The following is a 25,635-nucleotide window of genomic DNA, read 5'->3' as shown; positions in this document are numbered from 1 at the left end:
ATGGAACAGATATGGTTACTGCTCCTGTTGACGATTAAAGTGCTTTCAGTGACTGCTCAATTCAATGGATACAACTGTGATGCTAACCTCCATAGCAGGTTTCCTGGTAAGTGTTTAATAGCCCTTTTTTACTAATGGCTTCTTTATTGCCTCGGCTCAAAGCAGTGCTTGTTTTTAAATGCAGAGCTTTAAATCTGTCTGAAGCCTGGGGTAGGACTCCACATCAAGTGAGGATTAAGTATCCTGGTGACAATGAAACTCCTCTAATATTGTGCTTTGCTTTACTTCTTACTTGCACAATGGTTCAAATTCAGACTAGTAGTAATGAGAACAACTCCCCTGACATCAGTGGAGTTTTACCTGCTTTTACCACACCTGCATCGTGTGAAGAAATTCACCAGAAAATCATGTTATTGTAAATATTTTCTATAGATTCATGAGTCAGAAACATCTAGTTAGGTTTTCTTTTGTGTTTTATCTGGGTAAGAGATTATTTTAATGTCCTTTTAGTGAAATAAAGAAATATCTATTTTTGAGCAAAATGAAGTTGATGGCAGAATTTAGTGCTGCATTTTAATATTAAAAGCCATGTATCTATGTATGATATACACTCATGCCTCTGAGAAAATGGGAATGATGTTCTGGGGACACTAGGTGTCCAGACCTGTTAATACAGTGAGAAATAGAAAAGAAATTTCAGTTTTAGTAACATGCCTCAGGGTTCACTCAGCTAAAGAGAACTTTTACTCACTGTTACATTGCTTATCCTTCCTGCCTCGGTTGTTTCTTAGGCAGAACAATAATGATAATAATAGAGGCTGTGAATACTAGCTTACTCACATCTTGTATTCTGAGATAGCGATTGAACTGAACAGTATAGTGATGAACTCTCAGTATAGGATTACCCTGTAATACCATTCAATGTAGTTGCTTTCTGAATTAGAATAATTTTCACTTTTTATTGTTTTGTTTTGTTTCATTTTTTCTAGGAAGGGTCAACTCTCTTATTAAACTTAATTCAGCAGAAAGCTTATAGTCTGTTTATTGCTTCCTGTGTTGCCACCATACTGTTAGGTACTTTGTTGGCAGTGGATTTGATCCTTTTTCACCTAACGTGAATATGAAGAGCAGAGAAGTAAGACATGCAAAGAAGATCAAATACGTTGTCCATGTCCTTGGCAAAATCTCTGTTTAACTGAGTATTTCGCAAACTGCTTATATATTCCCCTTCTTAAAAGTAAGAGTTATACAGGCTTGCTTCAAATGTTTGAGTGAATTGTGCCCACCCTTCTCACATCTAGCTTTTGTAGCTTTTCATGTAATTGTTTTTCTGTTTCAGGCTTCTTGAGAGAATTGCAACAACTGGAGGGAAATTTAGATTCCTCTTTCTGTTCTTTTTCAATTTTTCTCTGATCATTTTTTTACACAAGCCCTGTGTCATAGTTTTATATTTGCAATGTGATACCCATGAATTGAATACAGCTCTTTCTGTGGGTGTTTAGGGGCCTCCTGCGGTTCTGTCTCACCCAAAAAAAAAAAAAAGAAAAAAGGTCATATCAGATTCCATGTCTGCCAAATCTCAGGGACTTGGGAGACAATTAGGTTGCAAGTAAGTGCTAATCACTCCACACTGCCCATAGCTGCTGAGAGTAGAGCTGAGAGCACAGGTGAGAGAGCCTCTTCAGGGAGAAGGGTCTCATTCTTGCTACGTTTTCTTTCCCAGTGCTTGACTCAGCCTCAAGGCTGTGGCTTTGAGGGTGCTATGTTCACTGCCTTCAGAGTTCAAATATAAGGGAAATAGTGGCAGAATAAAGCATGAGTACATTTCAAAACAAGTATCTCTCCTTGCTAAGCTACTGTTCACAGAGCCTGGTTATGGTTAAACTTTCTTCTTGGTCCATATTTTTTTCACGTTAAGATTTTTCATTGTTGTCAGCTGAAATTTCAAACATGGCATGAGAATGGCTTTCTTACTGAGGTCTGTGGTATGCAGATACCAGGGAAGCCATTGGATTTTTAAGTTTTCTGCTCTTTTTCTTTTTTGTGGAGAAGTTGTCTTTAACAACAATGAGAAGCTAAGCCTTCCTAAAGGAACCTTGGAGCTCATCCATTTTTCATTTGTTTGTGTCTTTATCATTCATTGTTGAGGCAACTTCTTGCCGCAACATGGCAACATGGGATGATGCTGCATAAATAGGAAGATAAATTACCAAGAAGGACTTCTGTTCCTGCAGTTTGCAGGTTTGTTTTGAGAGTGTAGGTATGGAATAATCAGCAGGGATGAAGAAAAAAACCTGTATTGGGTAGACTGAAAATTCTGTGGGTTTTTTTTACCAAAAGATAGATATGCTCTAGAGAGTATTTAATAAGGTTAGATCGTGTAATCCTTCAGAGAATTACTTGGAGAAAAATGCTTTAGTTCTTCATTGCAGTAAAGTGTAGCCTTTTACAAAAGCTTTTGAAGGAGAGAACCATAGCAGTCTGGCTGTCTTCAGATGGGAAGCACAGTTTTGGTACAGAGAGCTCTTGCTGTAAGTACAGGCTGAGAACTCAGTAGAAGCTAAGAAAATACTGCAGCTTTTTCAGGTACACTGTGCATCAATGCAATTACTTTTCTATTTAAACTTATCCATATGTACAGAGGAGGGCCATGAAGATGATGGGCTGAAGCACCTCTCCTGTGAAAACTGGGGATGTTCAGCCTGGAGAAGAAAAGGCTGTGGGGAGACCTGATAAGCAGCCTTTCCAGTACTTAAAGGAGACCTATAAGAAATCTGGAGAGGAGCTTTTTACAAGGGCGTGTACTGACAGGACAAGGGGGAATGGCTTCAAACTGAAAGAGAGTAGATTTAGATATTAGGAAAAAATTCTTCACTGTAAAAGTGGTGAGGTCCTGGCACAGGTTGCCCAAAGAAGTTGTGGCTGCCCCATTCCTAACAGTGTTCAAGGCCAGGTTGGACAGGGCTTTGAGCAACCTGGTCTAGGCAGGGTGTCACTGCCTATCTCGGGGTTGAGGTGAGCCAACTTCTGAGCCAAACCATTCTATGATATATAGGGGTAATATTGACCTTTTTAATTTGACAAGAAATAAGCAAGATATTTAGTATAGAAAGAGACATTGGATCTGTTTGAACCTGGTTTCAAATTAATTTCTGAACAAATACTGTTGTGGTAATTCCAGAATGGACTAATTTGGCAACAGTACTTCCTTGTAAAGTAGTGGACAGAAAAGGTTCTGTCTGAAAAGGCTGTTTATCCTCCTGTGTAGCACAAATATTGTTTTTGTACTGTGTGTGGTCTTGTTCCCTTTAGTGTCAAATGAGAATTTTACAAACAGTAATGGTACCTTTACAGGTGAAGTAATATCCAGCTTTTTAAAAGGGTTGAAGTGAAAATTAAAATTAAAAATTAAAATAAAAAAATATAAAAATTATAAAAATATAAAAATTAAAATAAAAAAATAAATTAACTGAGCTATTTATAATTGCATCCTGCAATTTATTACAATCTGACTGTTTTCATTGATTCAAGTAAGTGTAGCAGTGCATTTTGCCATTTGCCTTTTTGTACTGTACCGTCTATCTTAATATACCTATTAAATGGGTCATAACAGTCCCCATGTAGTGAAAACCAAGGAGTGCTTCTTCTTGACCTTTATATGTTATATTGGTGTAATTATGTATATGTACAAACCAGGAGATTTTCATGCCAAAATCGCTTCAGCCTCCATCGCCTTGCCTCCAGTACCTTTTCTACCCACGTTTACACCCAGTGAGTAAGATTTATCACCACATTAGCTCAGTACTGAGTTCAGCCTTTTATTTCCTGCACTTGATTATTTTGGCTTTAAAGCCACCTTTAAAGCTGTCTAAATTATACTGCTTATTTTCCTGTACTGTGAGGGAAGAGCTTGTTGATTATAATGAAGATTTCATTTCCTCTGTGTTGTGACAGTGCAGTGAAACAATTCATTTCCACAGGCTTTATGGTATAGTATTGACTGAAGTTGTTCTGCAATTTTTAATAGCACTTAATCTTTAAACAGATGTAATAAATGAGTTGTTATATAAAGGAGTAATGTTTGTGTTTAACATGATGCAGTATGTGTTCTTGTAAAGCACTAGGGGGGAAAAAAAGAAATAGCCTCACCCAGTCATCTACAGGCAGAGAAGAGCTTATAGAAAAGCTCTGTTATAGCTCTAAAGCAAAATGAACTATTGTTTGCCCCTGTATCCTAACCTCATGCTTTTCCATTCAAGTACTTAAGAATACTCAGAACTTTGGGAAAAAAAAAAAAAAAAAAAGGTCAGGTTCATCCAAGAGGGTTTTTTGCTGTTCAAATATTTATCAATTATGACAATGGCTGTTTTCTAGGTCTTTTGTATTGTCATAATGTACAGAATGAAAGATTGCATGATATGTTGCAGTATTGATCATTGTCTTTCAAAAGCCAACTGCTTTTTCATTAAAGCTAAACTTGATGGTTCTTAAAAAAGCCCCCAACTTTAAAGATGTCATAATAAATTCCTCTGATACACTATTGATTATACCCCAAAGTCTGCACAGCCTGAGACAGTGGTATCATACAAAATGGCCTCCAGAAAGGCTCAGACAGATGCATCTGATTTCCATGCCAGGTGGGTTAGAATGCAGAGCTTAGCCTCCTCCGTTTCTCAATATCACTGGGAATTTCTATTCCAGAATTTAACTGGACTCCAAATATTTATCCACTTGCCGTTTCCCACTACACTGCAGTGCTTTGGCTTATGAATATGCTACTAAATTATTTGCCAGGGAAATTTGAAATTATGTTTTTGTTGTGTGGTAGACTATTTTACTATTTTAATTATTGTGTTTTCTTTACTGAAGTTCTAGAATCAAATCCATTTTTTTGAATAATGCTATTCTGACCTTTATATTCCAATATTTTGCCTTAACTGGGGTCTAAAAATTTATTTGATCGGAAGTTACAACAGTAGACTCTCTGCTACAATAATTATATGGTGATTACTTGAAATACATCATCTTACAATGCCTTTTTCCTGGGTTTTTTTTTCACAGCTGAACGAGATATCAATGTTTTCTGTGGAGTACAGACAATTACTATGAAGATAAATTTTTGCACAGTTCTTTTCTCTGGCTATTCTGAGACAGATCTGGCACTGAATGGGAAACATGGTGATGCCCACTGCAGGGGTTTCATCAATAACAACACCTTTCCAGCAGTGGTCATTTTCATCATCAATCTGAGTACTTTAGAATCCTGTGGAAACACTCTAGTGGTAAGACAAAGTCAAAGTGAAATTGTAGCATGGCTGTTTATGAATAGAATCAAGTGAATGGCCTTAACAGCATTGTATCTCTTAAACATGATGTTTACTTTGTCTTACCCAGTTAGCAATATATTGCATACATCAAAAAAATCTAGAGAAAGTTCGGTCATTTGTAATCATGATTAGTAAAAAGAAAATGTGGTGGGACGCACATTTGTTTTCTGATTAGAAAGTATACCTGAAGGCAACTATCCAGCCAATTCCTTATCTGTCGAGTGGTCCATCTGTCAAACCCATGACTCTTCAGTTTAGGGAAAAGGAAGCTGTGCAAGGCTTTGTCAAATGCTTTATACAATCCAGGTAGATGATGTCAGTTGCTCTTCCTTCACCAAATCTGTAACCCTGTTGTAGAAGGCCACCAGATTAATCAGTCATGGTTTGCCCTTAGTGAAGCCATGCTGGCTGTCACCAAACACCTCCTCATGTTCTCTGTGCCTTAGCATAGTTTCTAGGAGGACCTGCTTCATCATCTTGCAGGGCACAGAGGTGAGAATAAGCAGCCTGTAGTTCCCCAGGTCTTACTTTTTTTACCCTTTTTAAACATGGGGGCTATATTTACCCTTTTCCAATCAGTGGAAATTTCACTGGACTGCCGCGACTTCTCAAATATGATGGATGCTGGTTTAGCCATCTTAGTTCATCTTTGTACAGCTAATGGCTAATCTTTAGCTGGGGATGAGTTTATGGAACCAAAGTTGGAACCAGGAGCTGACTTGAAAGTCTGTTTCGTACCACTCTAATTTCATTTTATTCAATAAAGCTATCTCACTTGGAATGGGGAGAGAAGGACCCATGAGGTCTCAGACCTTCTAAACCAAGGGAAAAGAGTTGTACTGTTTGTGTATATCACACGGTACAAGCAGCGATAACTTGTATTTAAATTATCTTTGAATAATTTAGAAAAGCAAAACTAAAAATGTATTATTTTCAAGGCTTATGTTGTATCTGGAATTCATACTTGCATTTGATGATACCTGTCAGTTTTCATAACAAACCCCCTCGTTTGTTGCTAATAACTTTGCAAAAGAGGGATGGAATGCCCAATATGCTCTGTGACCTTTTGCCTCAGATTTTCTTTTAATATTTCAACGAGAACTGTTCACCAAGTTCAAGATTAACTTTTACCATTTTCCCTAAAATGCTATAGCACCTCCATGACTTGGAGTAGAAGAATTTGACAGGAAAAAATGTCTTGCTGTTCCCATAGAGTTCAACACACTGTAAATTCCCTGACCTTCCTATTTGAGTCTAACTGTAAAAGTTTAATGTGTTAAGAGAAGGAAAAATTAAAAAAACACCACAACCCCCAAATAAACAGAACCAAACCCTGGTTCCAGTATTTGGAGACCAAATAAATTGGGTTGCCAAATGCATGCCAAGGGGAACATGGCACTGCACCAGCACTGCTTCTTCAACACCTTTCTCATCTTTGACACACAGTCAACTGGAGGATGTCAGCCTCAGATCCATGATGCCAGGCAAATTTGGGTTAGGGTTAGTGTTCAAAGAGCCACGAAGCCTACAACTGTCAGGATACTAGGGCTGAAAAAAACATGCCAAGGGGAGCATGGCACTGCACCAACATTGTTCCATCAACACCTTTTTCATCTGGGACGCCTACTGGGCTGGAGGATGTAAGCCTCAGCTCGAAGATGCCACACAAATTAGGGATCTGGTTAGGGATGTGTTTATGGTTTAGGGAGCCACAAAGCCTACAGCTGTAGGGATATTGGTGCTGCCAAAGGCATGCCAAGGGCAGCACGACAAAAAAATTCAACAGGCTGAGTAAGTTGGGGCTGTTCATCCTGGAGAAGACAATCTATGCAGAGACCCCATAGCAGCCTTCTAGTGTCTGAAGGGGGCCTACAAGCATGCTGGGGAGGGACTCTCCATAAGAGACTGTAGTGATAGGTCAAGGGATAAAGGGTTCAAATTTAAAAAAGGGAAGTTTAGGTTAGATATAAGTAAAAAGTTCTTTACCGTGAGGGTGGTGAGGAACTGGAACAGGCTGCTCAAGGAAGTTCTAAATGCTCCTGGCAGCATTCAAGGCCAGGTTGGATGGAGTTCTTGGGTGACTTGGTTTAGTGCAAGATGTCCCTGCCCAAGGTAGGGGAGTTGGAACTAGATGAACTTAAGGTTTTTATGATTCTAATTCGATCTTCCCTTGAAGCTCCCCAAACAGGCTACACAAGATACAAAGTAGCAGCTGCTAAAAACGTAACCAGAAACTCCTTTCATCCTCTCAGCTTGTGTATACTATGCCACAAAGAAATAGGCTAAAGGAGCTAGGAGCATTTCTTACCATGTTCTCCACAGTGGAGTGATACAATCCTACGCATTTTTTAGTTGTGTTTCACAGTAATGACTTTCAAACTCATGTTTTGGTAGAAGTAAAGGATATACAACAGTTGAGGCAGAACTCAGGTAAACCTCTGGTCTGTCTGTAATCTGTCAGATGCAACTTTTGAAATTTGGGAGGTGGGAAGGTGAGGAAGCTGTAGTTGGCTATACTATCTTGATACTCTGGCCTATGTTTTCTAGTCAACGAACAAATCCTAGAAAATTTGACTTTCATCACTTTCCTGCCATTTAGCAAATAAACAGGTATACAACTGGCAAAGTGTATGACTGCATCTGTTTTGTAGTCATTTCTTTTGTAGCCAAAGAAATCAAAATAGCTCCTGTGCTACTTTGTGCAAAATGTTGAAACACATGTGCATCTCAGATGATTCCTCCATAATGAAATGTCTTTTTAAGAAACTGCAGATTCTAAAACTATTGAAAAGGTCTCTTTTGCTAATACTGTTATGCAAAAGAAATGCTACTGTGGATGTCCAGTGCCCTGTTAATTTGCCTTATTGTGTATATGCCTACTGAGACAGGCCCTACTAAGAGGACTGCGTGTTATTTCTGGCTCAGCTCACTCTGTGAGCCTGAGCAATACAGGATAGCAGGCATTCAGGACAGAAATTAAGGTTGCATTGGCATTAAGATTGTATTACTTTTCAGCTCTGGCATTTCTGACAGTGCTTCTTCGCACATAGTTTATAATTTATATTTAGAGATGTAGAATGTAAACAAAACCAGACTTGAAGTTCAGCTGTTTGGCTTGTACCTGCTTATGAAGTACACTGGTTTTGATATGTCGAAAACAAAGCTCAAGAGTGACAGAGTATTGTTTCTATGAATGAAATTTTTTGTGTATTGGCTTTATTGCATATGGAAATTAATTTTAAGCAAATATATTTTAACTGTACTAAAAGAGTTTCTTCAGCTTTTTTCTCAGTGAGTCACATGACTTTTTTTGGTTTGTTTTTTTTTTAGTGTTGCTCAAGTCTGTTTTAAGAATAGGGATATTTCTTGTGAAGTGTATATTTATTATTTTGGTGAGGTGAAAACAAAACACAAGGAACATATTCTTGAGCTCAATTAATTTTTGAAGGATTTTCTGGAGGTATCTCTGGCTGAATTATGGGCCAAAGTGTCAGTGTCCTTAGGTAATTTTTGTTCCATAGTTAGCTTTCTGATAATAGGAATTTTTTGTCTCCCTCAATAGGTATCCTCAGCTCGAGGTATCAGTGCTTATGGAAATACCTCAGTGGTACAGATAGGTAATGTTTCAGGCTATGTTGATACACCAGACCCACCAACGATTATCAGCTATTTGCCTGGGCTGCTGTACAAATTTAGCTGTAGCTATCCACTGGAGTACTTGGTTAACAATACCCAGCTTGCTTCGTAAGTGTGCTTTTTATTTCTATCTGTTTCATTCCCATGTTTGTGTAAGCCCATGTGTATGCACACACATGCACATACACCTAAGCATATGCATGCCATAGCAGTATTGTCAACATAGTAATTTTTAGGTGGGCAAGAGTAAAGAGGAAGGAAAAAGAGCTGAAAGAAGAGGTGATGCAAAGGAAAAGAAAATGCTATAGCATCACTGTATGAGATAACAGCTTATGGAGAGCTGCCTTCCTGAAAAGAGCCTTAAATAATGTAAAGCTTCCTTTAAAACTCAGGTTGTCTGATGACAAAATGGAGGCAGCAAAACAATTGAAATTCTTGATGAAAGTTTGAAAGCATTTGAATATACAGTTCAAAATAAAATATTTCCATGACTATACCTTGTGCATCATGACCCTTTTGTCACTTTGCCTTTCTACTAATTATTTTTCTGATGTGTGTTTTCAACAGTATCCATTATTTTCTTCATAGTTAATGTTGTCAGTGCTCCAACTATAAATTCCTATTTCTGAAGTTTATAACTCAAGTGCATAAATTAAATTCTTGAGATATGACTCATCAGCTTTTTTTAATGATAAAAAACAATGAAGTATGTAAACACACACAAAGATATCTTCATGATAGTTTTTGGTTTCTGCTTCTGTTGCAGGTCATCAGCTGCTATTTCTGTAAGAGAGAACAATGGTACATTTATCAGCACTTTGAATTTGTTGCTTTACAATGTGAGTAAAAACCACAGTAGTATGACCTGAATTAAAACCATCTCTGCACACTATGTTGGTACAAGCTATATTAGCAGAACAAACTATAGACTGCTCCTTGTTATTTGCTATTCCCTTCCCACTGCTCCCATGAACCAGGCCTTTCATCCAGGCACCTTTATCTCAGAGTTCCCTTATCCTTTTTGTTTGCATGTTCCTGTCGTCCTGTATTTATATGGTGGGTCTTTGAGGACAGACAGAGTCTTTTTGTCCTGTATTTATACAGTTCCTCAATTTAGAGCTCTGGCTTTCAGGTTGTAGTGCCACATGACTAATCAGTTGTAGTAATAATGATCATACTCCAAAGTGCATACTTTTTTTTGCATTTATTATGTTTATGTGTATATACTTGTTACTATATATGTCTGTGTATGTGTATATTGTACGGACACAGAGAGTGCTCTGTAGAATTCCATAAAAATATTCCAGACCTGTTCCCTTAGTAATAACCTGTAGCACTCTTGCTGGGGTATCTTTATGTTCATGCTTCATCAGAATGTTTTGATCACCTGTAATTGAACTGAGGGCTGTGGAATTTGTTCAAAATCTATAGCCCACTTTGTGACCTCATTGTGACCCAATTGTGACCTCATTGCATGACTTTCAGGATTTTAAGGGTTAATAATTTTAACAGTTTCTAACACTACTCCTATATGTTTTAGATAATTTAATATGCGTTACTGTAAAAGCTTTTACTATGTAAATGTGGATGATGACAGTAAAACATGAAAAATGCTTGTACCTTTACTTAACACCCCCAAAATGATATTTTTGTTGATTAAAATTTTTATGCATCCATTTATATACCTGATTTAAATATCAATTTTTCAATCTATCAAGCATTTTTGTAAATTATGAATCTGATTTTTTTGCATTATTATTCATGCCAACATGATGCTGAATTATAATTCATGCAACTGTTTTAAGTCAGTGTTTTATACTTTGAACATAATGAGTTATAAATACTGTAACAGGATATTTTCCAAAGGCATGGTTAAAAAAATTGTTTGCTTACAGAATGGAGCTACAAATAGCATATAATCTGTTAAAGTGAAGATCATAATTCTCTCATTTTTAAATAAACTTGTGACCAAAAAGATAGGCCAGGGTAAGGGTAACTAAATTTTTCAGGGTAAGCATTGACCACCACATATTTGCTGCCTTTCAGGGCCCAATTCTACAAACAGTGAGGTGTAAGTGTGATTGATGCTGATATTGAGCACATTTTTTCCTCAAATACCAGATGCCAAGAGGGGCTTTCATCCTCCTTAACCCAGTGAGTTTACAAGTTGATCATGAACAGTGCTGTCTTATCCTTCGGGTTTCAGTCATACTACTCAGTCTAGTGAGTAGCACTAGCATGAATAATACTGTTAAGGCTGGCAGATTCAAGTGATGATATCCCTTTCTGGTTCACATCCTAGGGCTCGGTGTGTACACAGACAGCTCACACATTGATTACAGCCTGTCTTGTCGGGAGTGTTTCTTGGGACAGCCATGGTATTGTCAGCTCCTATTCTGCAGCCTCACTAGGTCCCTCTTAGGGAGTCCTGGATTTGGGAGGGACCTCGAGGCTCTTGTCGACCCTTGGCATTGGTGAGGGGTTGTGTACAGATTTGGCTCTTGACTGAAAGCAGCCACACTTTTAAACTTTCGCTGTAGTGTTATTTCCTAACATTGATTCTTCATCTTTCAGCTTGCTACCATCTTCCCTCACAAGGAGATATTTACATTTATGTTGTTAGCATATTATTGTTAGGAAAGACAAGAAGAGACATGATAGACTCTAGAGTTTAATAGCAAAATATTTATTGGGCTTTCACAGATCCTAAGTGGTTGTGTGCTTTTAGGCTTTCCTGTAAATATCTGTCTAACTGAACAAAACCTACTCTTTAAGAAAAAAAAGAACTGTGGAATGCAAGAGTGAGGGACTTTCTGTGCACTTTTTAATCAGTTGCAAAACGTGGCAGAGCCTACCTATTAGAGAAATGTAAAACTAATTTTAAAGAAAGGAAACTTACCTGAACTTACTTAAACGGTTTGTGTCGTGGTTTAAGCCCAGGCCATAAATTAGAACCACGCAGTCTACTTCCCCCCCCCCGGCCCTTTCTTCCCTCCGCTCCTGGAGGGACGGGGAGGAGAATCAAAAGAATGCAACTCCCACGGGTTGAGATAAGAACAGTTTAATAACTAAAGTATAACACAAACCACTACTGCTACCACCAATAATAATAATGATAAAGGAAATAACAAGGAAGAGAATACAACCACTCACCGACCAATACCTCACCTCCACCCTGCAGTGATCCAGCCTTTCCGGGAACTCTCCGTTCTACATCCTGGGCATGACATGCTGTGGTATGGAATACCTCTTTGGCTAGTTTGGGTCAGGTGTCCTGTCTCTGCTTCCTCCCGGCTTCTCCTCCTCCCTGGCAGAGCATGAGACTCACAAAGTCCTTGGTCAGTCTAAACATCGGTGTTATCAGCTCTGTTCCCAGGCCGAAAGTCAAAAACACAGTGCTGCAGCAGCTATGAAGAAGAAGAAAAAATGACTGCTACTGCTGAACCCAGGACAGTGTCAAGGACTTGCTTGTGTATGTCACAGAGCTAGTCTGTGTGTGCATGTACACTTCCAAAGGGCCCTGATGCTGCGGAGATTTAATATTGGACATGCTGTAAATTTTGGCATTGTTCTCTTTGGAAAACATAGGTGATTCTTGTGCTTAATCCTTGTTGCTGACAGTTGCTGGTCTTGGTCTTGCCTGCCACACTGAACCTGGTCAAAATCCTGCAAAACTTTTTCTATGTATTGAGTGTTTTGACCTTGACTAGGTCTCAAAGTGCTGAGACCCTGTGCTTTCTGGGTTAGCAACCAATTTGACGTAGGTGATGTTACCAGTAAGTGCATTTTGATATGCTGAATTAATATCTGTCACTCACATCTGCTTTGTAGCTTTGTTGCTGTGCTGATATTAATGGCTCAGCCTTTGAACAAGAAACCAATAAAACAGCTATGCCTATGCAGCAGTATATGGGGCATTCCCAACTTTTTGCTATATACAGCTTTCTTGAAACAGCTTTTTTAAGTACTGGAATTTAAACGAAAATGTTTACTTGTAATTTTCAACAAGCCAACTTCCATCAAAACTACACTGCACAATAGAATGTGTCTGTTTTCCCAGATTACAGCCTAAAATATATAAAAGCTGGTGGCATTGCTATCTCCTGGGGCACTGTTACAACCTAGTCAAGCTCCTCCTTTAGAAAACTACAGTAGCTGCTGTGTTTGCCTGTAGGTGCTGTGAGGCTTAATGAGATATTAACGATTGATACATTTTCTTTAATCAAGAATCCAAACACTTCATAAAATCATAAGCAGTTTCCCTAAAATAGTTGCATAGGATAAGGCCAGTTAAGTGTTGCTCAAAATAGTTGCATAGGGCAAGGCCAATTAAGTGTTGCTCATCTTTGCATACTTGTAGCCAAATGTTCTGGCACTGCTTTTTACTTCTTCCCTTTACAGAGGACAAAGTAAATGACTGTCCCAAATTTTCAGTCAGAAAAATCAGATGGAAGTTCAGTCTGTGGCTGCAGGTGGGTTGTTACAGTAGAATTTCTGGTACACTGAGGCAATGTTTGTTTTTCAGGATTCAACCTACAGCCATCAGCTGCTTATTCCAAGTACAGGTTTACCTTTGAAAACCAAAATATATGCAGCTGTAAGAGCGACCAACCTTGATGGCAGGTACCATGAAGGATGTTATTTCTTGTCTTGCTTGCTATTTAGCTCATGGTGTGGCAAATTTTTCTGATTTAGAAGCAGCTACCTTTCTTCATAGACTTTTATATGTCAACGTATTGGTGGTTGTTTGGTAATCACTGCCCTCAGCTCTGGGGTATCAGGTACTTGATGGTGAATTGAATGCATATCTTGCTGCTGTCCTCATGAAAAAATTCTCCTGAGTAGTAATTTAAATTGTATATTGCTCTTATTTAAGAAAGGGACTTGATCAAATGAGAAATTCTAGGGCTTTTAAAAGTGGGGTGATTTTGATTTCTAGTCCTATGTGACCATGACTTCTGAGAGGAAGTACACAACCTGTGTTGGTGTGGCAGCTGACTTGAATGAAACCAAATTATTTGGTTTATACAATTCTGCTGCTATACTGTGCTGTTTAACTTTTTAAGTAGTGAGAAGAAACAGGTAATATATTAGGAATGCAAGATCACTTCTATGTGACCTGTTAAGTAGAGTGGCTCAGCTTCAGTGTAACAGCCTGCATTATCAGTTTGTATGCTTGCCTTACTGCCCTTAATCTTACTTCATTTCCTCTCCAACCCTACTCTTACGTTGCCAGTTCACCTCATCTACCACTTTGCTTCCTGTGCAGGTGGAATGTTTTGATGGACTACTGTTACACCACACCATCTGGTAATCCTAGCGATGATCTCCGATATGATCTTTTTTTCAGGTAGGTCCTGTGCACACCCGGTATTTCGTGGGTCTTTTCTTTAAAATACAGTTATAAATCTCTCCGATAGCAGTGCTCCAAACTGCCTGGAAAGTCTAAGCAATACTAGCAGGGAGGACAAAGGGCTAGGCTTACAGACAACATGTCAGGACTTACCAGGTTAATGAACATAAACACAGAAGCAAGAGCAAAGTCATAAGAATTATGAAGGTAGAGAAGCATATCCATAATGGCTCTACTAGAGATACCATAAACACACAAACTGAATAGCTAAACTGGCCTTTATTTTACTAAAGGTACCGTTGTGGTGAATGACAGTGATGTAAAACATGACAGACTCCAGTTCAGGAAAGCAGTTAAGCAAACGACTGAAGACAAATAAATGCTCCTGATTCTACTCCTAGCAATAACATTTATTTGAATTGGAACTTTGAAAAACATCTTGGCATATCTTAGATTAAATCTTAGCAGTGACAGTTGCTAGAGGGATATTGTCTACGTTTTTGAATTGCCTGTCCATACTGGTTTGCATACCTGATTACTTTTTGCTTCAGGTCTCAGGTTTCTCTGGGCACTTGAATTAAATATTACCTTGGTTATAGCTGTGGTGTTGCAAAACAAAACATTGTTTTTTGTAGAAATATATTTCAGCACATGACTGTGCAGCCTAACAGGCAGATTGTGGCTTCCCATGTTTCACTTTAGGTTGCTGTGCTCTTTTCCAAGGAGCAGAAGCATTGAACTTATTAAGTTACCTTATTCTCAGTTAAGAGCTTCAAAATACTAATACAGCTGCTTATCCTGGTTTCCATTTTCTCTACAAAAACTAGCTGTGACAAGGACCCACAGACAACTATAATTGAAAATGGCAAGAGCCAAATGGGCCGGTTTTCCTTTGAGGTGTTTCGCTTTGTGAAGCACAAGAACCAGAAGATGTCTACGGTCTTCCTTCACTGCGTGACAAAGCTGTGCAGAGCAGATGACTGTCCCTTTCTTGTGCCAGTAAGTTTCAATGAAGGGAAGCTGCTATTAATTATCTGGATATAAACTAGGCACACGGGAGTTATTCTGCATACAAATGCTATGGAAGTTTGGATGGCGCAGAATTAAGGTGACTTGTAGTCTGAAGAATGTCTTTTTGTATCTAAAGAAACATAAAATTGATGAACAGGGCAATGAATATTGTCATCCAGACATAGAATACTACTAGACGTGCAAATTGCAGGTTGTTGAACGCATGAGAAATGACCTGTTTGCCTTTTGGTCCTTAATTCGTTTGTAAAAGTTAAAAACTGAGATAGCTTCAGAGCTGATATTCTTAGTACAGCATCTAAGAAAAAAAATATCCACAATTGCAGTGAATGAACAGAAATATCTTAAAATAGAACTTATGGAAATCTTAAACCTATAGTAAAGGTACATTATACCGTCAAGGAAAATTTGAAAGTTTCTGATGGAGAGTGTGTGGGGGGGACGAATTACATTCCCTATAGTTAATCACCACACTCCTTATAGTTTGGAAACTGCTGTTTTGTTGAAGTTCACGGAGTTGTGACAATTAAAAATTATTTCACTTTAGGAGTGTCAGGAACAATAAATATATTTTGGAAACTGAAACATCTAAATAAACATATAAACACAGAATATTCTGTGCTGTCTTCAGAATTCAATATCATTTCCTACTGAAAGACTTCCCATTTAGAATTTTAAAACGCTAACAGTTCGCTATACTTCTGACATTTTGTACAATGTTTATGCTTTTATATTACACTTTAAAATAATTGTTTGTATTGAATTGATGTGTTGAGTTTGTCCAAGTTCCTTCACATGAAGTTGAAATTAAAGAAATGCTCTTGGTTGAAACATGCTTGAATACCTAAGATAAGTGTAGATAAGTTAGAGGTGGTAAAGGTGGATTCCAGATGACAGAATGCTGGGGATTGTTTAATATGAGTCATTGCTATTTAGAACTCTATGGAAAATGTGTAAACTTTAACTCAAGAAGCTTTCTGGGATAAGGATTGTACCATGCTGTCTATCCCTAGTCAAGAAAAAAAAGCTTTTTGGGAAAAAATGTCTGTAAACAAAGCTTTGAGAAATTAACTATTGACAATTTAATATATTATAGGATGGATCTTGTGCACAACAGCAATGTAGCTCTGTAAATAAAGAAATGAAAAAATCAACAGGAAGCGAGGCTTTTATAAGATATACTTCCAGGGAATATTGTAGCTGGTTTTATTGCAAAGTAATATAATGCCTGCTAAGAAATAAAATCAAAGTTGTAGTATTGCTTATAAAAGAGTTTGCATTAAAGCATGAAGCACAGAAGGGCAATAATTCCATTCCACTCTGAAATTGTGATTGTTTTGATTAACCGTTCAGATTTGCAGTAACAGAGAAAGAAGAGACGCTGGTAGGAGAACAACTTGGAGCCCTCAAAGCACCTCTGGCAATGCTGTAATCTCTGCTGGCCCCATCGTTACGAGGAGTGGTAGGAATGAACAAACTTTTCCTATAGACTGCAGAAATTCCAGAAACCTGGAGAAATAATTTGCAGTTTAATATAACTTTTCAGTGACCTAAGGAAAGCGTGGATTCTTCATGAGATTGCTGCTCTATTTTTTCCCCTTACTGTTGGAGTCTTTGGTAGAAAATTTGAGACAATATTTCTGTCTCTCACAAGCTTCATTTACCACAGTCAAATCGCTGTGCATAATATATGCACATATAATTATGTGCATAAGGCCATTATAAAAGCCCAAACTCAGTGGGTTGATGACTTTTTTTTTTTTTTTTTTGGTCAGTTTTCACTGCTAATAATGGAATTTAAGGTACTGTGTTCAGTGTTGCAATTTAATTTGGACAACTAATGAGTAGTCACTGTCACTTTCTATTCACTGTTTCTTCCAGCTTCACCTGTGGGTTTTTATCGAAGTGTTGCATAAATACACGCTTTGCTTCGCCTTCAGCTGTAAGGCAGAAATAGGACAAACACATTGTAAATTCTAAACGGAGTCAGCCAAAATCTACTCTTTTAAATCCCATGACTTCCATTTTTATTGCCAAAGCATTGTTTGGTTTAAAAAGGCAGCTTTAAATGCAACCTGCTGTCTCTGAAAAGAATTTGAGACTGCTGTTGGCAAAATAATCAAATATCTGAAAGTTTAAAAAATTATGTTTACAGATATTTATAAATAGTTGCAGTTAAGCAAGTGATTTCAGCAGTCTTAGATTCAGGAACCTGAGAGAAGATCTGAATTCCATCTGAAATTATTAGATGGAAATAATTTAAACACTTGAGAAACAAAATCCTTCCTTACACGCAAAGTGGCTGTGCCCACATATACAAAGAGAAAAACTGACCTTTCAGAATAGGGAACCATCTTAGCAAAAGATCATTTTTAGAACAAATATCCTTTGTTATAAGCAACATTTCTGCAATGAAAACAGTGGGTTTTTTTCTGCATTATATGTAGTCCCAATTGAGTTGCTGCGATCTGATTAGTCAAGGAAAATGCGAAAAGAACTAACTTCAAGGTTGCATGCATGACTACTTATGGAAAATGAATGAGAGATTTGCTCAAACCTGTATGCTAGAGAAATGTTGCCTTGGGTGAGGAATGGAAACCAGATAAAGCTTGTTATATGAGCAATCTTATTAGGTAATATAGCTTATGATTCAAAGGCTGTGAAAACTATTTTTACAATTGAAAAAAAAAAAAAAGGGTATTTATCAATTACTTTAAAATTCTGCATAACTTCAAGCAAAAATCTCTCTATGGCTCTTTAATTACTCAAAGAAAGGGTAAATGATTTAATTACAACTCTTGAGGTTTTTTTAAATGAAAACATGAATAAGGCTGGAAAAGGACAAAAATATTTTTTTTAGGTGTCATCTGCTTGAGGTATGTGGCTAAAGCTTTTTAGGTTAAATATATTTCTGCATCTCCGTATTATGCTCTTGGAGCATCCCACTCCTGCTGTCAGGAGGATGGTTTGATGGGAAGAACTCTTTAAAAAATGGGATTCAGTTCTGAACTCTATCACAAATTTCCTGAGTGGCATTGTGGAAGTCCCTTCATCTGACTTGCACTTCACTTTTCCTTCTGGATCAGAAAGAGGGAATTAGTATTTCCTCACATTTTCCCTTCCCATTGTAAAGACAAACACAAAAAATGTGAGGTTCATGAGCACTATAGTCAAGAAAAGCAAAGAGGAAAGGTCATGAGAGAACTTGAACAGGATGATCTGATTTTGAATGAGGAGGGCTGGCTTACTCTGGTACAGTGCTGCATGGAGATACTATTTTCAAGGCCACCTCTGGTCCAACTTTAGTACAGATACATTTGTATAGAGCCCATCAAAGCTGCTGCACCTGACTCACCATGGTATGTGTGCCAGTGTTAAGTCTGCAGTTGCATGAACTCTTCACTTCCCTCATAGCCTGGTGTTGCATCTGTGTGGGGCTGGTGCCATGCACATCCGTGTCTGCAGAGGCAACTCAGATTAGCCAGGTCTCACCATTATTAGTCACCAGTTGTTCTGGTAGCAGAGATGTTAATGCAATTACTTTGATAGGAACTGAATACTGCTGCTGCAGATGAGTAACGGCGTCCTCCTGTTTATCTCTGAACTCTTATTTCTAATATTTTGTTCTTTTCAGAGAAAATGTATTCTTGTTTTTAAATCTAAAATAAGTCATAGCAGGAGACACAGCAGAAAAAGTTGTGGCCTCCGTTTACAAAAATAAAGTGGGTACCTACTTGTGAATGTGCAATTGTGCAGCTTTTGGTGCATGTTTCACAGAATCACAGAATATTAGGAATTGGAAGGGACCTCAAAAGATCATCTAGTCCAATCCCCCTGCCGGAGCAGGAACACCTAGATGAGGGTACACAGGAATGTATCCAGGCGAGTTTTGAATGTCTCCAGAGAAGGAGACTCCAGAACCCCCCTGGGCAGCCTGTTCCAGTGTTCCGTCACCCTCACTGAGAAGAAGTTTCTTCTCAAGTTTAAGTGGAAACTCTTGTGTTCCAGTTTGAGCCCATTACCCCTTGTCCTATCATTGTTTGCCACTGAGAAGAGCCTGGCTCCATCCTCGTGACACTCACCCTTTATATATTTATAAACGTTAATGAGGTCATCCCTCAGTCTCCTCTTTTCCAAACTAAAGAGACCCAGCTCCCTCAGCCTTTCCTCATAAGGGAGATGCTCCACTCCCTTAATCATCTTAGTTGCCCTGCGCTGGACTCTCTCCAGCAGTTCCCTGTCCTTCTTGAACTGAGGGGCCCAGAACTGGACACAATATTCCAGATGTGGTCTCACCAGGGCAGAGAAGAGGGGAAGGAGAACCTCTCTTGACCTACTGACCACCCCCCTTCTAATACACCCCAGGATGCCATTGGCCTTCCTGGCCACAAGTGCACAGTGCTGGCTCATGGTCATCCTCCTATCCACCAGGACCCCCAGGTCCCTTTCCCCTTCACTGCTCTCTAACAGGTTATTTCCCAACCTGTACTGGAACCTGGGGTTGTTCCTGCCCAGATGCAGGACTCTACACTTTCCCTTGTTATATTTCATCAAGTTATTCCCTGCCCAACTCTCCAGCCTGTCCAGGTCTCGCTGGATGGCAGCACAGCCTTCTGGCGTGTCAACCACTCCTCCCAGCTTAGTGTCATCAGCAAACTTGCTGATAGTACAGTTCCCTCATCCAGGTCATTGATGAAGATATTGAATAATACTGGTCCCAGCACTGACCCTTGAGGCACTCCACTAGATACAGGCCTCCAACTAGACTCCGCCCCATAGACCACAACTCTCTGGCTTCTCTCCTTCAGCCAGTTCGCAGTCCACCTCACCACCCGACTCAGTTTAGCTGTGAGGATGCTGTGGGAGACTGTGTCAAACGCGTTACTGAAGTCAAGGTAGACCACATCCACTGCTCTGCCATAATCCAACCACCTTGTTATGTCTTCATAAAAGGCTATGAGGTTGATCAAGCACGACTTCCCCTTGGTGAAGCCATATTGACTGCCCCTAATGACCCTCTTATCCTTGATATGCCTTGAGGTGGCACCAAGGATAAGGTGTTCCATCACTTTCCCAGGGATGGAGGTGAGGCTGACCAGTCTATAGTTACCCGGGTCCTCCTTCTTGCCCTTTTTGGAGATTGGAGTGACATTTGCTTTCCTCCAGTCCTCAGGCACCTCTCCCGTTTCCCAAGACTTGGTAAAGATGATGGAGAGTGGTCCAGCAATGACTTCAGCCAGCTCCCTCAGCACCCGCAGGTGCATCCCATCTGGACCCATGGATTTATGGATGTCCAGATTGCTTAATTGCTCCCTAACCCAGTCCTTAAACTTTAAAGTTTTTTCCCTTAAACTTTAAAGGCAGTTGCACAAAACAAATGTATATCTGAGTTGTGCTTACAAATTGCACAAAAAAGCAAAAAATAGTGACAAGAAATGTAATTCTGAGATGGATAATTTTAAGTAAGTAAACGCTGAAGACAAGATATAGGTGTTTCCCTGAATATGATCCTGCTGTGTAACTGTCAAGAGAAAAAGGAGAAAGGTGAAAGGGGCATTTCTGTGATCGTTTATGGTCCCTGTTGCATTTTTCCTTGAAAAACTCAGGTTAAACTTTCTCCTAGACAGTTCATCATGTAATCTGATTTAACAGTACATGTAATATTTTGCTTATGGTTGTATTTTTATTAAGTGATAGAACAGAACTGGTCACCTTTTCAATTAAGAGGTTCCTGCATCAAGGTGGGGATTTTGTTTTCTGTTTGCTTTTTTTTTTTCCCTTTTCTTTTTTGGGAGGGGATTGCTTCTTTTTTTTTGTTTGCTTGGGTTTTGTGTTTAGTTGGGGTTTTTTTTTTGTTTGTTTGTGCTTTTTTTTCTTTGGTGGCCATTAATTTGGGTTTTTTTTCCCTCAGCAGACTATTAAGTAACTTCACATGAGTGTGCTCACATTACAAACAAAGGAATTTCTTGTATTTGGAGGTGCTGTCCTTATTCTACCAGAGGTGTTAAAAGCTATTAGTCAGTGTTGCAAGTATAGCTATGACTATAGCTATGACTATGTCATATATATAGCTATGACTAAGGAGCAGTAGGCAGAGGTTTTTTTAAAATATAATGCATCCTGTTTTTGTTTTCTGTAGATGAGACAACAACCAACAATTCACAGCTTGGTAAGTTAACCAGACTTCAAGAAACATAAGAGGGTTTATGAGTGAAACAGAACTGAGGAAACGAACCATTTTGATTGAGCTCTATGTACTTAGCTGGAATGTTTTAAGAGGTTTATGAGTGAAACAGAACTGAGGAGATGAACAATTTTGATTGACCTCTATGTACTTAGCTGGAATGCTTTTCTTTCAGCAATTTTTTTTTTCTTCAGTTAAATGTGTCAATAATGACATGCTGTAAAAAATCAATTGGTGAATAATAAAAATTTTTAATTCTTATGATGTAATAGAAATGAAAATCTGCTGCTAGGACATATGAGGGTGAGGGAACATTGCAACTGCCAGGTGGGATATCTGACTTACACAGTAAAATCTGCTCATGTCACGCAGGAGTAGAGCAGCAAACTGGTGCAGTCCAGCTCAGTTTAGAGCTCAAAGTCAGAAAAGCTCTGTTTCAGCTCCTGTTTTCCTAGCATTTAACCACACAAAGAGCCTATGGAGAAGCTTGTTTGCAACTTGTGGTCTGCTAGGGCAATGAAGGAAATAGGCTGTAGGGGAGATCAGGTCTTTTAAGTTTTAGATTGCTTTTCCTTTGGGCACCTGGATGACTTGTTTCAGCCTGTTACTGTTCTCTGCTGATAACGAGGAGTAGCTGATGACTAAGAAAAGATAGTCAAGGTAACCAGGTGGTCCATTGGACCATTCCACATGTCACTTGTTCATAACAGGACCGGCACAAGCAACCTATCCTGTCCTGTGAACTCCAATACTATTTATTCCCTTCTTTTCTCAATTTAAACCGCATAAAAGCAGCTGCCTTTCTTTCCTGGCATAGAAATAAATTCTCCCTATAATGAGCTGCTACGTGATGTGTCCCTACCCATGGATATCATTAAAATAATAAAACCCAAACTCTTCATTTGCTGCACACAGCTTGCTGTGTTAATGGCTGGTATGTTTCCTTATCATCATCCTTGATGACATTGAGGGCAAGTGGATGTTTCTGGGAGAAGCAGCCTGGTTTCCCATGAAGAAGCTGTGTTGTTTCTTCTCACTCTCCAGCACTGGTAGTTGCGCTCTTAGGCAAATGCACATTGGTGCTTCGGGTACCACCTACCACTTGAATATGGGTGTGTTTTTCCCCTCCTGCTGGAAAAGACGGTACAGGCTGAACGTGTGTGTTCAAGCATCCCGGGATTGCTTCAGAGCCTATTGAGCTATGCTGAATAGTAAATATGTTACCTCTTCTGAGAGTTGATAAATGTCTTTAGAAGCCTTCTGTGAAGGTATACAGATAAACTTGAAGTATCTCAGCTATTTGCTGCTAGATATGCTTGCTTAGGGTTTATATACACTTTGAATTGAGATGTGAATACTGATAATCAGGGCAGAAACCCTTTCATTAACTTGATTAGGCCACAAATCCTTATACCTCTGCCTTGATAGTTCTTTGACACCAGTAGTCTTGTCTTAAATAGCACAGATCAAGGTCAGTCACTAGCATATCAAGGATTATGTCTTATAAGTACCCTTACTCTCTTTATTCCTCAATATCATGGATATTGAAAGAACTAATAACTATTTTCAACATCTGCTCATTATGACATACAGTTTTAGTCGTTTCATTGTAATTATTTTGTATATAGGGTGTGGTGATGAAGAGAGAGGAGTGTTTGACACTGCTGAGAGATTGTAACCAGAACTTACCTGGGCCTTTCTGTTCTTCTTGCAGCTCATCCAGACGGACTTCCTTTCCAGCTGAACTCAATCACCACTGCACTGATTTCAGGCATTGTCATCCTAGGAATCACAAGCATTATCTTTTTTGTATGCTCTGTAACCCTTCTGCACAGAAAGTGGCCCAACCTTTCAGTCTTGACTGACATCCGAAACCCAGTTTTCAACTGAAACTAATGATGATTTACTTGCACTTTTTCTTTGGGGCTGCCTTTCTTGTCCATGCAATATGATTCCATTCAAAAATAATATTAAGGCAATACTTCAACTGTATCCAGCTTCTATTCCAGCTATTCTGTATTCTTGTTTTGCTAGATGATGTTGTGTAGGTAAGAAGCAGTGACATTGGTAACAGTCCTAGAAAATGATGAGAATATCAATTGTGTTTGTGATCAGACTGTATAGCATCATGCCCATGGGTGTGCTGACAATAAAGCTTGTTTCTCTAGCTTCTCAATGAGGTTTCACAGCTAAAAATACTCAAGGTGAGAACCTTTCCAAGCATACCATGCTTGCACTAAACCTGACACATTCAGAAACATTCGTAAGTCCATACACACCTGCTAAAAAGATAAACTTTATTTTGTCATGGTATTTTTCACAGATCTGAAAACACTTGTGTCTCCAAAGGACTTTGTTTTATTTTATCTTAGCTAAAAATATCTCGAGAGAGACTTAGAATAAGTGATTTTTGCTTATTGTTCATTTAGAAATGTTTTCCTTTGATGTATCTTCCAATGAGTTGTGATGATATCATGTGAAGGGCATAATTTGGTTGAGTGTCTTTAAGTCACATAGTTTGAGGCAAACTCCGGTTGGTCCCAGGAAACAATGCTGCAGTTCTTGAGGTGGAAAAATCTTTTCCAAGCAAAATCACTGAGTGACAATCAGTGAGGACTTTAAATGATGTTTAGCACCAAGTTACTTCTGCACAGAACTGCCACATCTACAGCCTTCAGTCGAATTCTAATATCAGGAACTGCTCCAAAGGGAAAAATATTCCTTCCCCCAAAAACTCCTTGAGCAGGAAAGCTAATGCACGCAAGTAATGCCTGAACTTTCCTCATACATAACTATTTTTGGAGCACAACTTGGCAGTTGAGAAGAAGTCTCATTAATACCCTAATCTGTAAGGGTCACTTTTGCCCCATGAGCTTTGCAGGTTTTGGATAAGGCTTTGCTTTCTACATGTGGAGATATAAATCAATGCTTATTTCTTTAGCAGATTTCCTGCATGGATTAGACTTCTTCACTGCTTGAAGGAGGGGCAGAGGGCAACTAAAGGGATAACAAGTCATAAGCAGTACTTGTACTATTGACTCAAGTTAATCTGATAAACATCACACTTAACTGAAGTTAGTGTGTGTGAGCAGGTGCCCTCAAACAGGAGAACAGGGCAGTCAGTTCTATGTAGAATAGACAAAAATGCTGGTATTAGAGGCTGCTGTAGACACAACATATATTAAGCTGGACTGTCTAGATGATTGGGATTTTGGCCACACATACAGGAGTTCAATTTCATTTTTCATATACTGTACATATGTGCCTAGGAACACCTCATTGTTATTTATAATCAGTCTGTGTTAACCATATTTGTAATTGCATTGATGTGATGCTACTGGCAGGGATTTTGTCTGTCCAGCCTAAATGCAAATGCAGACTTGTTCTCAGTTTTCTCTGATCCTGCAAATGCTGTATAAAGGCCTGTTTTTCACAAAGTCCACTGTGCTGTGGTATCCCTTATGACCAACACTGTGCCTATTTTTCTCCACTCTTAATACCTCAGAAACATTTTTGCACTTCAGGGGTTAGGTCTGATTACATGTGAAGCATGATTGTTTAATAAAATTATTTGAAACATTTCAGAATAAATGCATTGTCTGAACTGTTCCTCCCTCTGTCAAATTTTTACGGTTTTATGTACGTGCTTTCAGTGATCTCATTCTACAAAAATGAAAACTGGACTTGAATTTTTAACTGAGTTTGGTAAGAGCTTTCAGTATATAGGATAAATTAATGTAAGTATAGCTTTACTGGCCTTTAAAGGAGGTCAATAAACTCTAGAGATTTTTATCCCAGTCTGGAGATAAGTAAATTCCAATAATCCATTTTAATTTACTTGTAAAGACTACCACAGAAATTCCGTTAATGTAATTACTACTTCATAATCAGCAGCTTTAGATGTAAGTTTCCAGCGATGGAGATAGTCATTATCATCCTTAGTAAGTTGTTCCAACAAAAAATTGCTGCCTTCAGTACTTTTAAAAAGACTATTTCTGATATGAATGTGCCCAGCTTAACTTGCCAACCGTTAGAGACTGCTGTGTCTTTTTCTGCTTAGAGAGAGGGCCACCTTTTTTTTCTTACTCAAATCTCTTAGTTTGGTT

The 25,635-nt window shown here is 38.7% G+C and overlaps 1 protein-coding gene across 1 annotated transcript; it reads left to right on the top strand.

Annotated features, from left to right (window-relative positions):
* On the top strand, nucleotides 1–23,419 carry ZPLD1 (zona pellucida like domain containing 1; the record flags this gene model as incomplete). The annotated part of the gene is made up of 10 exons (XM_080612964.1): nucleotides 1–106; nucleotides 5,062–5,282; nucleotides 8,890–9,071; nucleotides 9,730–9,802; nucleotides 13,489–13,586; nucleotides 14,233–14,313; nucleotides 15,144–15,315; nucleotides 16,699–16,807; nucleotides 21,485–21,514; nucleotides 23,244–23,419. 10 exons carry the CDS (start codon nucleotides 1–3, stop codon nucleotides 23,417–23,419), a joined length of 1,248 nt encoding a protein of 415 aa, XP_080469090.1.
* Between the last annotated feature and the right edge of the window lie 2,216 nt (nucleotides 23,420–25,635).

The sequence above is a fragment of the Psittacula echo genome, assembly GCF_963264785.1.
Source record: "Psittacula echo genome assembly, chromosome: 3".
Lineage (NCBI taxonomy): Eukaryota > Metazoa > Chordata > Aves > Psittaciformes > Psittacidae > Psittacula > Psittacula echo.
This window is presented reverse-complemented; position numbering and strand designations above follow the sequence as displayed.